General features: G+C 34.0%; 2 protein-coding genes and 3 non-coding genes across 6 annotated transcripts; 2 read left to right on the top strand and 3 right to left on the bottom strand.

Moving 5' to 3' along the window:
- Positions 1-16: 16 nt before the first annotated feature.
- On the bottom strand, positions 17-10,346 carry LOC133840811 (Na(+)/H(+) exchange regulatory cofactor NHE-RF1). The gene is made up of 2 exons (XM_062272893.1): positions 10,192-10,346; positions 17-1,174 (listed from the first exon to the last, which is right to left on the bottom strand). Exon 2 carries the CDS (start codon positions 1,170-1,172, stop codon positions 126-128), a length of 1,047 nt encoding a protein of 348 aa, XP_062128877.1. The 5' UTR covers positions 1,173-1,174; positions 10,192-10,346; the 3' UTR covers positions 17-125.
- LOC133840813 (uncharacterized) lies at positions 6,710-16,268 on the bottom strand. 2 transcript variants are annotated; one of them, XM_062272897.1, is made up of 3 exons: positions 16,111-16,268; positions 15,698-16,040; positions 6,710-6,741 (listed from the first exon to the last, which is right to left on the bottom strand). In XM_062272897.1, exons 1-3 carry the CDS (start codon positions 16,156-16,158, stop codon positions 6,725-6,727), a joined length of 408 nt encoding a protein of 135 aa, XP_062128881.1. In that variant the 5' UTR covers positions 16,159-16,268; the 3' UTR covers positions 6,710-6,724. The 2 variants fall into 2 exon arrangements, with proteins under 2 accessions (XP_062128881.1, XP_062128880.1); XM_062272896.1 differs by lacking the exon at positions 6,710-6,741 and having other exon boundaries at positions 15,599-16,040.
- Positions 12,508-12,579, bottom strand: Trnaa-ugc (transfer RNA alanine (anticodon UGC)). The gene has a single exon. It is a non-coding gene; the product is annotated as a tRNA-Ala (tRNA).
- On the top strand, positions 12,974-13,045 carry Trnaa-ugc (transfer RNA alanine (anticodon UGC)). Its single transcript has one exon. It is a non-coding gene; the product is annotated as a tRNA-Ala (tRNA).
- Trnaa-ugc (transfer RNA alanine (anticodon UGC)) lies at positions 15,247-15,318 on the top strand. The gene has a single exon. It is a non-coding gene; the product is annotated as a tRNA-Ala (tRNA).
- Positions 16,269-16,569: the final 301 nt, after the last annotated feature.

Here is a 16,569-nt window from a genome sequence, read left to right as displayed (position 1 = left end):
AGTAGGTTTTCCTCGATTTGTGAGTTTTGTGTAGAATAATAACAAGTACGGTGATTGCAATGGAATGTGCATGATATAGGGATTGAATTTAGTTTGTATCTGGATTTGAGACTGACGACGGACTCTCAAAGCTTTTGTATGATGTCAAACTTCTTCTTTAGATCAACGCTTTCGTTCTTCGGATCGTATTTCTTCTTCGATGCCAATTTGGCTCTCATCTCGGCAACTGTCAGCGGTAAATTCAAACTTCCCGCCCGATTCGTTCCCGTATTGGTTGCTGTTGTCAATGGTGTTGCATTGCTGTTGTTGTTGTTGCTGTTGCTGATATTGCCATTTGCATTTGTGCTACCATTTGTTATGCTGCTGGTGGGATTTGTTGGGCTGCTGTGGCTGTTGCTGTTGCTGCTGTTGTAGATGTTGCCATTGTTATTCATATTGGCCACAGTGGCCGATGGAGGCGGCGGTGTGCTCATCATCAGGTTGTTGTTGTCGCCGATGACCGCCGACGGAGATTTGTTGCCATTCTGCGTAGCTGAGATGGGAGCAGCAACAGCCGGAGGTGTCACGGGCGTGGCTCTGTCCACCACATCCATATCACTGGCGTTCATTGTGCTGCCGCTCTGAATGCTGCTTGCATTCGAGACGCGCTTTGTGCTGACCACACTAATGCTGCTGATGTTGGCACTAACGCCTGGAAGCTCTTGCTTTGTGCCCTCGTAGCTGGGTGGACTGTTGCCATTGCTGCCGTTGCCATTCAGAGTCGGAGATGCTGCTGGTGATGCCGATGGCGATGCGGATGCCGATGCCGATGCAGATGCGCATGCAGATGTCGTGTCTGACTTGATGTCAATGGCCTTGCCATCGACATCGATCAACAGCAGTCGCACTTCATTCGAAATGGCCTTGATGCGAGCCACCACCTGTTTGTGTGTCTCGCTGCCAATGGATACGCCGTTGACTTCCAGAATGCGATCGCCCTCCTTCAGGCCAGCTGCCTCTGCTGGTGAGTTGGCATCCACTTTGCCAATGAATTGACCTGGTTTCACTTTCTCCGAGTGCAAATTGAAGCCGTAGCCATCGAAATCGGTTCGCTTGACTATGTGACACGTTTTAGTGACGCCCGGTGGCAATGTGGGGGGCGTTGGCATTTTGGGTGTGTTTTGTGTTGACATGGCTGCAATTGAATAAAGTATTGTGGGTAAATAAAAGGTTGTAAATATTCTTATTGTACGCTGTTTTCACTGAAATGGGAAAAGCGGGTATATTGGGTATGTGTGAAGAATTTATTTGGTTGGAGTCATCTATAAAGTTTTTAAACATTCCCGATTAAGTATAATATGCAAAAAATAGCAGCTCTCATTGAAAAACTGATATTTCTCTTAATTTAATATTACACTTATTGTCTAAACAGACAGGTTGTAAATAAAAAAGAAAAGAATAAAGATTATAATAAACTCCTGCTTAAATTATACGACACCTCTTAAAGTTTTATTTCGTCGCTCGTAGTAGAAAAGGAAAATTAAAAGAGCGAAATAAAGTATGAAGAATTTTAACACAATGTCTAATTCATAGAATGTGATAATTTTGCATATGTTTACATCTCCAATTTTCAAGTAACAGCTTCAATTTTAGCTATGCTGCAAAAGCATTTATCTATCTTCGATTTTATAAAGTTTTTAAATAATATTTATATGCAGATCAAGTTTAATTTCGAAAAATTCACTCATAGTCATACATTTGTATTCAATGGTTTGAATTAAATGGTAAAAATAGAGGTGTTATAATTTTCTCACTCTTATCTTGAGTGCTCGACATCGAGTAAAACCCTGCTCTCAATGCTACGAAATTACTGTTTCTAATGGGTTTATGGGTGGGCATAACTACTGTTGTAAATATTATTGGATTGTAATTGTATTTATATCAGCGCCATATATTTGTTTATTCATTGATTGTAGCATAACGCGACGTTAATAAAAATAACAACGAATGAAACGAAGAAGTTGTGGACTTTATTTTATTGATTTCAAAACAAACTTGAAATAAATATAGAAAATTTATAATAGTCTTTGTTAAGATTCACGTTTGGAGAAGACTTTGGTAAGATCAGGAATATTTGATCCTTAAATAATTTGTAAAAATTTTAGAGTTATTTTAAAAACTTTGAATAATTGTAAATAGGGTTTTACATTTATTTATAATCAGTTTCAGAATAACTTATTGTATGGTGAGTTAAACACACAATCTCATGCCTATCAGAGGAATCCTTATCAATGTTCAAAAACTTCAAGCTTAGTTTTTGAAGAATAGCCTATTTAATGTTTATCAAATGACTAATGAAACAATTCATTAATTTAGCTAAAGTTTGTTTTAGCATTGAGCATATCATACAGGAATTCCAATAGCATGAGATCATGGGACAGCACGAATTCATAGAATTCTTATCGGGTTCGTTACGTCAGGCAACGTGAGTATTTTCACATTCTTAGACGTTCCAGTTACTCGTAACTTGGAACGGGAAATGCACGAGATTTGACCAAACGGCCGTAAAACACATATTTGAAAGATAAAGGAGCTGAAAAAATGTGTTTTTATTTATTTAGAATACCTGAATTGAGCTGAATATGAAACTTTGCGCATTAAATACAATTATAATTTAACTATGAATTTATCATTACATTACATTATCAAAAATTAAAAAATCAATTACTACAGTAAATTTTATAAATATTATTTTAAAGCTTTGATAAGTTTAAAAGATTTTTCAATATACTAAGTACGCATTTGAAGTTTCTGAATATTGTGCTTCGTTTAGCTTCACCTTTGAGATTGTATTTGCTTACTTTATTATTTGTGGCAAATTGAAAGGGGTTTTTGTTCGAATCAAAATTATATACGCATGCTTACTTTATGATTCATCTGCTGCTAACAAAAAAAGAAATAATATATACATATATAAGATTAATGGCTGGCATCTTCGCTGGCAAAACTTGTAATTGTAGCCGTGCCCATTAATTTGAACTGATGATCAACATCAGCGTCAGATTCAGATTCAGAGTCACCTGCTCTCACGGCAGTACCCAATTTATTCAACAATATTATTGTTGTTACTTAGCTCTCAAGATGCGCTTAATAGACGACCTTGACTGCTGGAGAACAGTTTGAAGCTCGTACATTTCAATAGTAAGCGATTTTTAATGAAACAAAGTAAACAATGCGGCGCAAAAAGCCTGAAAATAAGCAACTATATTGTATGTACATACATACATATGTATGTACACAGTTGTGTACACGAAAAGCGGCACGAATGCAAAATTATAATAATAAAAAACAATAATAAATTAATTGTGAATGTGAATATTTAATGAAGTGAATGTGTGTGTTCTTAGTACTTTGTCGTATTAGGAAGCGGAACTGACATTTGAAAGCGTCATAAATAAATTTGAGAAGAAACAAATTAAAAAATAAATAATAAGTACTTGTCCCGTAATAGCTAACAATTAATTAATACGGTAGAAGGTCTTGACACCTCAAAAAGTCAATAGTAAACAAAACTCTATTAGTTGTCGAGTTGTCTCGATTTATTTATGTCTTCTTCACTCAATCCCACGAGCTGTTTCCGATTGTAAAAATCATATATTCAAAATGGTGAATAGCAAAAGTCTAGTTTTTGTTTTGTTTAAACAAAAGGCAATCATAGGTACTTATTATAATGCTAACCATATTATTTATTAATTTGATGCTGCTGATATGAGTCTCTGCTATGTATAGCCAGAGGCATTCAGTGTTCATTCATGAAGCTCGACCGTCAGACTTGTGCAAACTTTAATTGAATTTGCAATGAAGCATGAAGTTCGTCTCTCTCTCTATACAACTTTTATCAGTCCGAAGCTAGAACTTCCCCTGGACCACGAAACTGACTGATTCTATTGTATGTGCTTTTTGTTATTGTTATTTCTGTCGTTGTATGATTTCCTTATTTAAGCGGTTTCTCATCATTAAAACAAATTAGCCGTTAGCTAGCTAGCTGAGTACATACATATGTATGTACACACACGGGTAGAGATGTCTGTCCGTCGGACTTTTTGTTGTGTGTACATTGTCTGAGTCTATATCCGTCTCCGATTCACAGTGCCGGTGTCTGTTACGGGTATTTCACACATGTCAAACGCGATAATAAACAACAACAACGATGCTACAACAAATCGTTGTATGCTTTTGTAGAGTCCGTTAAAAAACTATTGTTAAATTGCTTTTATTTTTGTTCGTTTTTGGATTTTCTGACGCACGAATAAACGGAAATTTGGTGACTTATTTGCTGTTATCGTAATTCCAAATTTATATTATGTACTATATATACAAACGACTCGATAAATATTTCACAAATCGTAGAGAAAAATTTAATTAAGCTTTCCAATGTTTCATACTTTTCTACATCAAATATTAGCATGCTCACGAATGGAAATACAAATTGAAACTGATAACCAAGCGAAAAACAAATAGCGTCAAGAAACCAAAGAAGTTTCGGAATTTCGTAGATAAGGGAGCTACTTTCAAAATAGTATATATGTATATATATATCCGTTCCACTCGTACTTGGTAGATAAATAATGTAATAGTATACAACAGCCAGCGGAATATGTATTCAGTACACACATACTATTAAATAGTACTCTCTTGCTTTAAGATTTCTGAATTAGTGAAATTAGATTTCGTGTGAATTCTGTCAGTTTAGTGCTAATAGGAAGTGAGGACTTATGACTCAGTTATTCAAATTCATATTTGAAAATAACACTTATCAATTTTACATTTGTATACGTATGTATATGGATTCATTACGTGTATGGATTTATTACTATTGTACTTAGTTGATGCGATTCATATCCTTATACAATATAGGAGTGATAATTGAGAGATTGCTCAAAAAATAAATTCATTTTAATGATAATTTGAAGCTTAGAATGGATTAATTAATTAACTATTCAGTTAATTTTATTTATTATTATTATTATTATTATTATTATTATTATTATTATTATTATTATTATTATTATTATTATTATTATTATTATTATTATTATTATTATTATTATTATTATTATTATTATTATTATTATTATTATTATTATTATTATTATTATTATTATTATTATTATTACTATTATTATCATTATCATTATCATCATCATTATCATTATCATTGTTATTATCATTATAATTATCATTACCATTGTCATTGTCATTATTATTATTAATATCATTCTCATTCTCATTATTATTATTATTATTTTTCTTTTCATTTACTTATTTATTTAATTTTATTTAAGAGCAAGTCTCATTTATGTATACTCATTATAAAAGACAGTTACATTTCATTAATGAACACAACATTATTTAAAGACAATGAGCAAAACAATCCGAAAAAAATGCTTTTGAAATAGCTACATAAATAATACCGATAAGCACACTAGCTAAAATAAACAAAATTCGAGTGGTCACAGTAAATTATACTCATTAAATTTTTGGTAACAGCGTTTATTTCGGCTGCTTTGTCGTGATTTTTATTAAGGTGCGATAAAAAAAGACCATTGGGTGAAGTGAGAACTTTCACTGTCGCAGCTTAAACCATATAAAGTTTTGTTAACTCGCAAAAAGTTCATAAAACCCATTTATTTCAGTATTTAGCAATAAAACTTTTGACCAAGAGTCATGTTAATTTTAATGGCACGAGGCTTAAGCAGCAAAGAAAATGTTTATATTTGTCTACTATTATTTTATTCGAGGTTCATTTTTTAATTACCATCGATCGGGCAGTGAAATAAAGTAATCTTATCAATTTGATTCTTTTCGTTGCTAAAGTTCCTTCCTAACATTCCTATTTACAATAAAAGAGTCGGCATAGATAGAGCTATCGACTGTATACCAAACAAGCAAATTGTCACCTATGATAGAGTGTCACTTTTTTCTTGTTTAATAATTGCTTGTGCCAACTTGGAAAATTACTTGCAGTCACTTTCATGATTCACTTACAAAGATCTTTACACATTGCGCCCTGGGCAACGAAAAACTCATTAGCAGCTCATAATATGGTGTAACCACTGAAGAGACCAAGTCGAGGGCTTCATTTCTTAAATACACACATAACACTTCACATACATATATATCGTATATGTATGTTTGTGTGTCTGATCTTCGAAGAGTATTCCATGTGTCTGAATGAGAGGTTTGCCGTTGTCGCTGCGGGCACTCAGAATTGTTAGCAATGTTTTCTTGTCACTCTGGGAAACTTTGAAAAACTGGTTATGTTTATTGTGCTTTGCCGTAGAGCAAAGCGAATCTTGGAGGCCAGTCTTGGCCACATTGCTTATTGAAATGCATTGAATTTTTATTCCCCCAAAAACTATTTACATCAATCCCCATTTGAAAATTAGTTTCAGCCATTCACTTTCACTTTCAATCCCTTCTTTAGCCCTAATAAGAAACCATATATGAGTGACCGACAACCTTATCAACGACAAGCTGCAAAGTGAGTATGAAAACTTGCACAAAACTAGCTTCTAAAATAATAAAAAAAAAAACAAAGATGAATCTGCGCAACCGGACTGATAACGTCATTAGTATTTAATGTTAAACAAGATGCGCTCACATTTTGTAGACATTATTTTTAATTATTGATAAACAAAAGAATGAAGTGAACTTTGGAAATAAATGAACACACACACGAACTTCAATTCAAGTCACTATGTAAGCTTTGAAGGTGTATTGGATGAGATCATTACTTGAGCTAAAAATAAATCAATTGTAAATTAAGCACACATATACAGAAACTACGCTAATATTTACTTATTTCATTGTGTTTACTATACTATACTTTCAAAGAAACCTTGAAAAATGTAAAAGAATAGTTGGGCGATAATAGATTTGTATTAAAATCCAATTCTTTGTAATTTACGATCTTTGTTCCACATGTGAATCGAATTCCAAGTTTATTTTTGTTTTACATTTGATGATTATTTCACAAACTTGTATATTATTTTTAGAAGATGATCATAACTAGATGCACATCACTTACTGTAGTTATTTTGATTTCAATAAATTGTTTCTATTTTCTTATACAAGTTCTCAGATGTTCTCTGCACAAATCAGGTATTTGAGTATAAATAATGTTAAGCTCTCGACATTGACTAGGTAGAGAAACGTTTAGTTAATAAAACAGAAAAAAAACCGGCAGTGCAGAGAGATGCTTAGAAATAACACGAGTGCTCAAGGTATGGGCGTGTATATCTGAGCTGTGTGTATCTGAGTACCTGTGTGTCTGTGTCTGTGTCTGTACGAGTATCTGTGTCTGCGTCTGAAATCTGCAGCTTGCCTCAGACCCTGAGAGTATCAAACAGGCTGGCCGACAAGCTGCTCTCTGTTTTGTGAGTTCGGTTCGGTTTTACCAAATTCATTTTGAAGTTGCCTCAAATTTTTCGTGCATTCAGTCTGTCGGGGATCATTTTTTCTGGTTTAGCTTGTGAATAAAATTTGATTCTAGAACCTGTTTTAGCTGTTAGCTTTCAGTGTAAGCGTGAGAGTATCTGTGTTTATACCCGATACCCAATGGGTATAAGGGTGTGACAATTCAATGGCAAGCAAAACAAATGAAGCTTCTTAACAGCCAGTCATATGTTTTTCCTAGACTTCAGTAACTATAAATATTGGTGATGACAATAGACGCAGATCAAGTTTGTTTAATAATTTGTATCATCTGAAAAGATCGTTTTTTTCTTCTCTCAACTTTCGTTTTCGTTTATTGTGGCGATCCATTTTTAATTAAATAGATATTTGAATAATTTATGCATATTTAAAATGAAGATAAAAAAATAACAAATTGGAAAGTTCCCGACGGACAACGACAAAAGCATCATTGATAAAAAATGTTAAGCCTACAATTCAGCTATTACATAAGTATCTTCTTATATATGAGCATCCATCTAAAACTTTCTACAAACAAACACCACAAATCTGAAAATTTGTTCTCTCAAATATTTCGTAACTAAAGATAATTTAACATTTCCGAGTTGAAGGTGGCAGAAGTAGCTACTTATATATAAAGTATGTGCATCTATGCACCTGACGTCCCCCTACATGGGAATTGCCTTTGTCTTACACTTCCATGCAATTCTTTAACATTTTCACATGTCAGTCACAATGAATTATATGCAATGCGAAATTTTGCTCAACGACGTTGAGAATTTTATGAATATTGAAGATAAAATTGGGAAATTATCTTTGTAGATTTATAAGTATATACTTTATGAAGTAAGTATATATACGAAGTAATTGTACGATCAAATTTTCAATTTTCGTGTTAAAATCTACAATTATTGAAACTTTAAAGTGTCTTAAATGCCATCTGTAAAATAGTCGAAAATATATCAACACGCTTTATAAACTTGCTAATGAGGTAAACTTTTTATTAGCTCGCTAAGGAATGTGTCAAAAACAGGTGGTCTAAAACAGTATCGCGATAAATGATAAACTTGATCGAGCCTAGTTCATTTATGAAATTAGCAAAGAATGGCCAGAAGATCTTGTGAATTCGTAAGAAATCCAGAAATAAGCGGGTTTCTACTGCACAAATGAATCGCAGGTGTAGTCAACAGGTAAATGAATAGAAATGCCCATACAAAAAATGCGTTGATCGAACCTGCTTTGAGACATAGTTGAAATTCCACCACAGAGCTGGATTTACCTCATAGCAAAGAGTGGGAGCTTGGGAGCTGAGCGGGGGGAACCCTGAAGCGACAGTGACGTGAACAAATAGAAAAACCCCCAGTTCACGTGTTGCACACAAATGCAGGGCTACGATATACCCTATCAGTATTATATTTAAAGTCACACAATGCAATTAAATAAATACAACAGCACATTAAAATTTATATGATGGTTAAATTTATACACTGAGAAGGTTTGCTAGTTATTATGCGAGTTCGCGAAAAACCCATTTGGATATGCCGCAGGGTATAAAAATAATAAAAATCGCATGCATGTCGCATTGAAAAATATACGCGATGAAATGAAATTGGCCTTATGTAATAGCTTAAGCTGTTTACTGGAAGTGGAAGCGCTGGGGAGAAGGCGGACAGTGTTAGCCAGCAGTCTGTGTGCGGCATGCTAACGCATACAGTGGCAACAAAGACTGGCAAAGTAAATCAAAATAGCAACAATTATTATGCAAGTTGCTGCTGCTGCTGCTGCTGCTGTTTGCTGCCCATTAAAAACAGTTAACGGGCCAACATATTTTGCTTTGGCAAAATGTTTAAATGCTTATTATTTACTTTATTTAGCGTGTGGATTTTGAGCTTCATTGCACACAGGCTTCACATCTGTGAGCAGCAGCAATAATAATCGCAAAAATAAAATTCATGCAAGTAAATAAATATTATTAAAATAGGAAAATGTTTCACGGTATATTTATTCCTATTTTCCATTTATTTTGCGTTGTTTTAAAAATACTTTTTCTCGATGCTGGCTAGATTTTTCTTTAATTTCATTATAAGCGGATATTATACTTTGATAAAGTAACACAAATGTCACCAACTTGAGCGTTTAAGATGTGTTATGCCTTGAAGAGAGCATTATACGATCTTTCTATTTAGCGAGTTCTCTTGAAAATTTGTCACATGCTTCTCAAACTGTGCCTGGAATTTAAACTGTGCCAAGGCTGAGGCCACTCGTAATCGTGCATCACAGTTTGATAATCAAGTTACACATACTTCGGAATTTAGTCTTCTGATTCAATTTCCACTTTGATAAACAATTGCTTTTAGTTTGTTAGCTTGATTTTGGTGCCCACTTTTAACTTTTGCTTTATTTATTGTGTTTTATTGCATTTAATTTAATGTAACATTTTTTTGCATGCAATCACAAATGTGTGTATATAGAATGTACAAATGTATGTGTTCACATGCACACAGGCGATGTCTCGAATCAAAATCAATCAATAACCAAGAAAAGAGGTATCGCGAGAGACGGCAGAGAGATAGACAGAGAGAGAGAGAGAGAGAGAGAGACTCGAATCAGAGACAAAGACGGAGACGGAGTCGTAGAAGGCGAATTGCGAAGATAAAGTTTGAGGCGCATGCGCACGTAAAATAATTTGTTGCTGTTGTTTTGCTTCCACTTCTATTTTTATACTTTCGTATGTACCTCGTTCGCTCGCTCGCTCACTTGCAGTCCCGTAACGCTGTCGAAGTTATCGCGCTTCAACGTTTTAACCGTTTTCGCGGGTAAATTGTTACTGATTGTAACCGGGCTAACGACGAAACATAAGAGGGCTAGTCACAAAAGCCACAGGTAAGCTCAAAGCACATAGAGATGAGCACAAGATATCGCAATGGGATCGTATCAACAAACTATCGTATGAATATAAATAAGCATGCTAAATACATGTGAATGTTCTTATTTTTTTTAAATTTTATTAACGTTAAGTGGAATTGTATATATTTTTTATTTTTTATTTGTAAACTCTCCCACCTCTAGCATCAAACATGAAATGAGAGTGAGAGAGGAAGAGGCGATCGAGAGAATGGTAACTGGCGAATGAATTCGTGCGATTCAGAGTGTAAGCTTGTAAGACATTTTACAGCATACTTTTAGGCTCAAAAATTTACAAGTATCAGTGTTGCACAATGTACAATATATGCCTAGTGCCTATTATACGAAATGCAAAAGAATCTATGAATAAAACAAATTAACATAATTAATTTAAAAGATCATCATAAGTGTTATTTCCATTATCTAAACATCTAAGATACAGATTTATGACAATGATATGTATTTTCTTGTCATTATTACTTTCAATCAAAATAATAATAGCAATGTTTGAATCCAAAGTATTAAAATAAATTTCTATGCATATTTTATGTTGAATACTTTTGGGTATTATTATTATTTTGGTTAGTGAAACGTGATTTTTTGTTATCACCTGCTTTTTTTGTCATTTGACAGTTGTTATTTTGAGAAGTAGCTGACGTTGTTGTGAAGGAAATGATTGATTAGGATGCAGCTATATAGAGCACATTCAACTTTAAGCCAAAAACGAGAATTGTCAAAAGCCATAAAATATTTCAATTTCCGCGAGGACATAATTCTACCTTCTGTATGCTACATATCAAGGTCTGATATATGTATATTGGTTGAAACAAACGAAATAACGTTTTTAAAGTATTGGATGAATCATTGCAATGATTGCAATGCAATTGGTTAAATTCGCAATTTAATTTTGAAACCAATACAGTTGCATTTTGCATTGAAGTGCATTTAATTAAACTTTAAATAAAATGGGGAGTCCACGTATTTATCTTGACAGTAAGACTTCTAGCAGCAAACTATAGTCTCATGGGTAGTGAAAACGGTAAAATGAAAACTGCTAAGATTAAGCGAAATACCTCAGCATTTTCTTTTAAATTATATGCAGCAAACAGAAAATGAAAACAGTGCAACGTCGTTTGGGTATTTGCCCAGAGAACGGCTTAAAAAGTTGTGCTCTGCAAAAGGAAAAAATCTTAAAAAAGAATAAATTACTGTGAATTTGGTGATAAGCCAAAGTTGCGTCGAAATGAGGAAAATAGTAGAAATAGTGAATAGTAGAGCGAACTCCAAGTTATATGTATATTGTGCATCATCAGCACTATATTTATTTTCCTTATTCCAATTCAATTTAGGCATATAACAAAAATCACAAATTTTGTAAACATTTGATTTTGATTATACAAGCAAACCCTGAAATATCTGATAGTCTTATAATGTCTACGGAGGTAGAAAGAGAACGAAAAAGGAACCGAAATGAACTTGATTTAAAAAACCGTGCAAAAATCGTTCAATCATTTAAGTATGTTACCAGGCGAGCAGCAAGAGAAAACAGTGCAGCTGACGCATTCAATTCAATTGGCAGCGAATACCCGTGAAGACGACGAAAACATTGGTCGGCATAAGAGAGCGTGATAACTCTCATACATACACATATATACATATGTATACACAACACACCCATGTGTTCACAACGCAATTTATTTGGTTTGCTGGCAGTTCTAGGCATCGGGTTGTGCTGCTCTGACTGGTTTACTCTATGCTTGGCCAGTTTGATGTTTCTGTCTCACTTCGATGCATAGAGAGCACTTTACAGTTTTGTACTGTGAAACGATCATGCGGGCGTATCAAAACAACAACAAAAATTCAAATAAAGAGATGGAGCTCTTTGAATCGTTTGCGTTTTGTAAACTACTGCGTCCCTGTTAATCACATGGATCACTTTATCGATTTTACAAACGAAGAAGCAAAAATGCGATCGATTGTGATCTTAAATCGGAACATTGTACCCAAGGTAAAGATCGTGACTAGCAAGCAACGCGAAAGTTATACTGAAACTCTCAAAACTGGGCAAAAAGCTGTTTAAATTCATAGATCGAATGTCGTATTTTAATACGGCGAGTACTTTTCATTAATAAAAAAAAAGTAATCGTCTGGAGATGCCGGGGATTGAACCCGGGGCCTCTCACATGCAAAGCGAGCGCTCTACCACTGAGCTACATCCCCATTTGAGCACTCTGTCGCTAAATATGCAACATGGTTTAAGCAGTCTGCATTGCTAATGCTGCTAGCACATTTCTAACTCAAACTGAATGAGTAGGTTTTTCCCTTTGGGTAAAGTGGTGAAAGGGTACATTCAAAATAATTAAAACATTAACTGGGTATGCTTGATATTTGAAATGGGAATTTATAACTAAAGAAGTATGACAGTGAATTGTTTTTAATTAAATAAATAAAAGAAAATATAATTAATTTCTAAAATGTTTAATATGCGTTATATGTTTTTATTATGTTTTTCATGTGTTTATAAAACATTCATTGAATTGTATTTTATTTGCGTATGTTCACGTAAGCAACATACGTTTAGCTTAAGTTGCACTTGTGCCTCGTTGCCGTCATTGGGGATGTAGCTCAGTGGTAGAGCGCTCGCTTTGCATGTGAGAGGCCCCGGGTTCAATCCCCGGCATCTCCATCTCAATTTTTTTTCATTTTGTAAATTTGTGTCATCAAATAATTGTTTTGATTTTTTTCCTTTCGCCGTACTTCTTGAGTATGCTGAGTTTTGCGATAGAATTCGAATTTTTAGTATTACTGCTCAAGTATTTATATATTTTTGGTCTTAGGTTTTTAAATGCCAATCAACTGCATAACATATCAAATGTCATATAAGATGTGAACACATTGCCTATCAATTAGCACGAACAAAAATCTGCAAGGACCAGAACATCTGTCACGCAGCACATAAATTTAATTACGTCAAGCTCCAAATAAATGCCAAATTTTGTGTATGTTGAAATTAATTACCACGTCGATGTCTGTTTTTTGTCACATTCTGTGTGTTGCTTCCCTTGGAGTGAGTGTGTATGTATATTTGAAAGTGTAATAAATATTAAATAACAATTGGCCAGTACACCACACAAGTCCTCATAAAGTGTTGCATGTCTAAGGCTCTCGAAGGACTCGATGCTCTTAAATAAAAGAAAATACAAATCGAAAGTGTCTCTAAGAATTTATGTTATTACCTAAATACGCATGGGCCAACAATGGCAATCACAAAGCCACGAAAATGGTTTATGGCCTGGATGCTTAAAAATTTATCATACAATCTAAACATGTGACACAGCCTCGATTTTGTGACAGCTCAAAAGTGTGCAAGTATACTATTATTTTATCTTTTTCAAGTTTTTCTTATTGATCTACTTAATGTTATTTTGCACATTTATAATTTCATAATTTATGAAGAATTTTGGTGCATTAAAAAAATAAAATAATTAATTTATTGTTCAATTACTTATGACTTTTTAAAATGAAATATTCAGTTTTTGATCCTTTTTTAAAGCTACATGTATCTCTTATATTATACATTAATATAGGGGCTTGAGTGTTCAATTTGGTTTTTAGACACAAGATTATCATTGTCAAATTCCCATAATTCAAATCAGTGCATCTGGAAATTCTTCTGTTCTAGTAAAAAGGTTTCTAACGAAACCATATAAATATTGTGTATAAAAATTAAATTTAAATTTCAAACAAATTTATAAATTCGATTTTATGAGCGTTTAAAGTAAAGTTCCTGCTAGTGCATAATTTACAGATTAACTATTTTTGGGATCCGCTAGAGTCCAATTAAAACCTAAACCTTGCTCTAAGTACCAAATAAGGACGAAGCAATGAATGATGTTGCAAGTCTAGTCCAGGCGAAAAAACAGCAAAATAGCTGCTAACCAGAGTCAGTCAAAACAGAGACTGACTTTGGACAATAATGTTTCAATTAACACACATAGTCAAGTTAACCCGCTACCTCTTCAGGCCACGTCAGCTCACTCTGGCCATATTCATATGCAAAGTACGTACGCAAAACAGTCCGTCCTTTCAGTTGGCTTAATGGGCTGAGCATCGGTTGGTCCTGGACATCATAATTCCCTCCACAATTCCCAAACATCGAAAAGACAACAGAGGAACACCAGGCAAACTCGGTGTGCCTATGTAGTAGCAAAAAGCCCATCATGCTGGAATGTCTCTGCTCTGAAGTATGGGTTCAATTTGGAGGCGCAATGTGTTCGCTCCTCACTCGATTGCCCCCGCTTCCCATACTTCTGTGGCTACTGCGTTTACCCGTTGCTGCAGTTTGCCGAGTTCTAATTACGTTAATATGCGACAACGTTTTCGCAATCGAAAAATTCTTACACCAGCGGGAGATTCGTCGTGTGAGATTTAATGTGTGGGTAACTGACTTCCAGACTAAAGAGTAACACAATCTTTGCATACTTGGGGAACTGGGTGTGAATTGACTTCCAGTCTAAAGAGTAATACAATGTTTAATACTCGAGTTTCAAGAAATTTCCTTTAAAGTTAAGGCGAATTACATTAGGAATAAATAATTCCAGTAAGTATTAAAAATTACTTCACATGGAAGTAGCTAATGAAATTATGTACGTAAGAGATAAATAAGAAATATACAAAATGCAATTAAAATTAGTGCATATCCATTTCCAACCGTATAAAATAAATATATATTTATATGGTTACTATAATCTACATTACTAGAGAAAGATCTTAGGCAACAATATTGTGGTAGTATGGTATGTAGTTGCAACTTTCTAAAAGGGTTTCAGTAATATCTCTTAACGAACTTACTTCAAAATGTTATATACAAAATTGGCAATCAACGTTGGGGATGTAGCTCAGTGGTAGAGCGCTCGCTTTGCATGTGAGAGGCCCCGGGTTCAATCCCCGGCATCTCCATTACGATTTTTTACTTTTGTATATTTCGTCTTATTATTATTTAAACTTAGTTTCATAGAACAATTTTGTATTTTTTAGTATCAGTAATAATGAATTATTTATGCATATTTATTATACAGCAGAACTCTTTTTTTTTACGTTTCACATACTATATATAAATAGACAAGCACATAAAATCAATTCAACACTTTCTGTAAATCGGATCTTGTTAAAAAATAGCCATTACATTATTTCTAAGTTTTTTCTATTTTACTTTTTTGTATTTAAAATGTTTGCCTGCTAAATTTACTAGTACCCTTAAGGACAAAATGTTTGAGATGTTAGAGTAGCAGCATTGCAATTTTTATTTTTTATTCTTTAGCATTCACGTCGTCATTAGTGCTCAAGGGACCAACATTGAGAAAGATCCGGTTGCAACCCAACTTATTCCACTTCCTGGCATATGGCTTCAACGATTTGGTCAGCGAATGAAGTGATTTGGATAAACACCTAAAGTCGCCACTAGCCCGAATAACGAATTCATATGCTAGTAAAACTAAATCCACAGCGTCCAAGTTTTCAGTCTTCCTAGGAACGAAGTTCATACATGTAGCCAATTCTTTTACGGTAGGTATGGCAAAGTAGGACAATGTCTGACCCACGGCATCTAACACAACTTGTACGCATGGTGGGGTGTCTTCAAGATCTATGAGAGCCTCAACGGGTTTATAGGGAGCGCACAGCTGTAACCAGAAGGGATTTCCATTTCAAATTTACAAATCAATCTGAATATTAGAGAGGGATAATACTTACCAAAAGAGCGAAAGCAAAAAATATAAATGTATATTGTGTAGACTTCATCTTGAGATTATTGCGATTTAGAATCACTAGGAAAAGTGAAGAACGAGTTTCGGATTTCCTTCTTTTTATATGGGAGACTGCGATGCTTTTCTTAAACTATGAACATGACTTTAAAATACCTCTATTTAAATGAATACGAGTATACTTAATAATTTACTGTACCAAAGTTACTTTAAGATTTTGTAAAGACAACTTGTATACCCATCTATTACCTATTGTTATACCCATTTTTTAACACGATCCGATTCACAGAAAGTTTTGAATTGATTTTATGTGCTTATGTCATAACGCGGAAAGCGTGAAATCTACTTCGAATAGCATGACTGTAAAGATATTTGTGTCTTTTTTTTTACGAAACGGAAATCATTGAAGTCTAAGCAGAATCTTTTCAAAAATCAATTAATGCAATTA

Source organism: Drosophila sulfurigaster, chromosome 3, assembly GCF_023558435.1.
Source record: "Drosophila sulfurigaster albostrigata strain 15112-1811.04 chromosome 3, ASM2355843v2, whole genome shotgun sequence".
Lineage (NCBI taxonomy): Eukaryota > Metazoa > Arthropoda > Insecta > Diptera > Drosophilidae > Drosophila > Drosophila sulfurigaster.
This window is presented reverse-complemented; position numbering and strand designations above follow the sequence as displayed.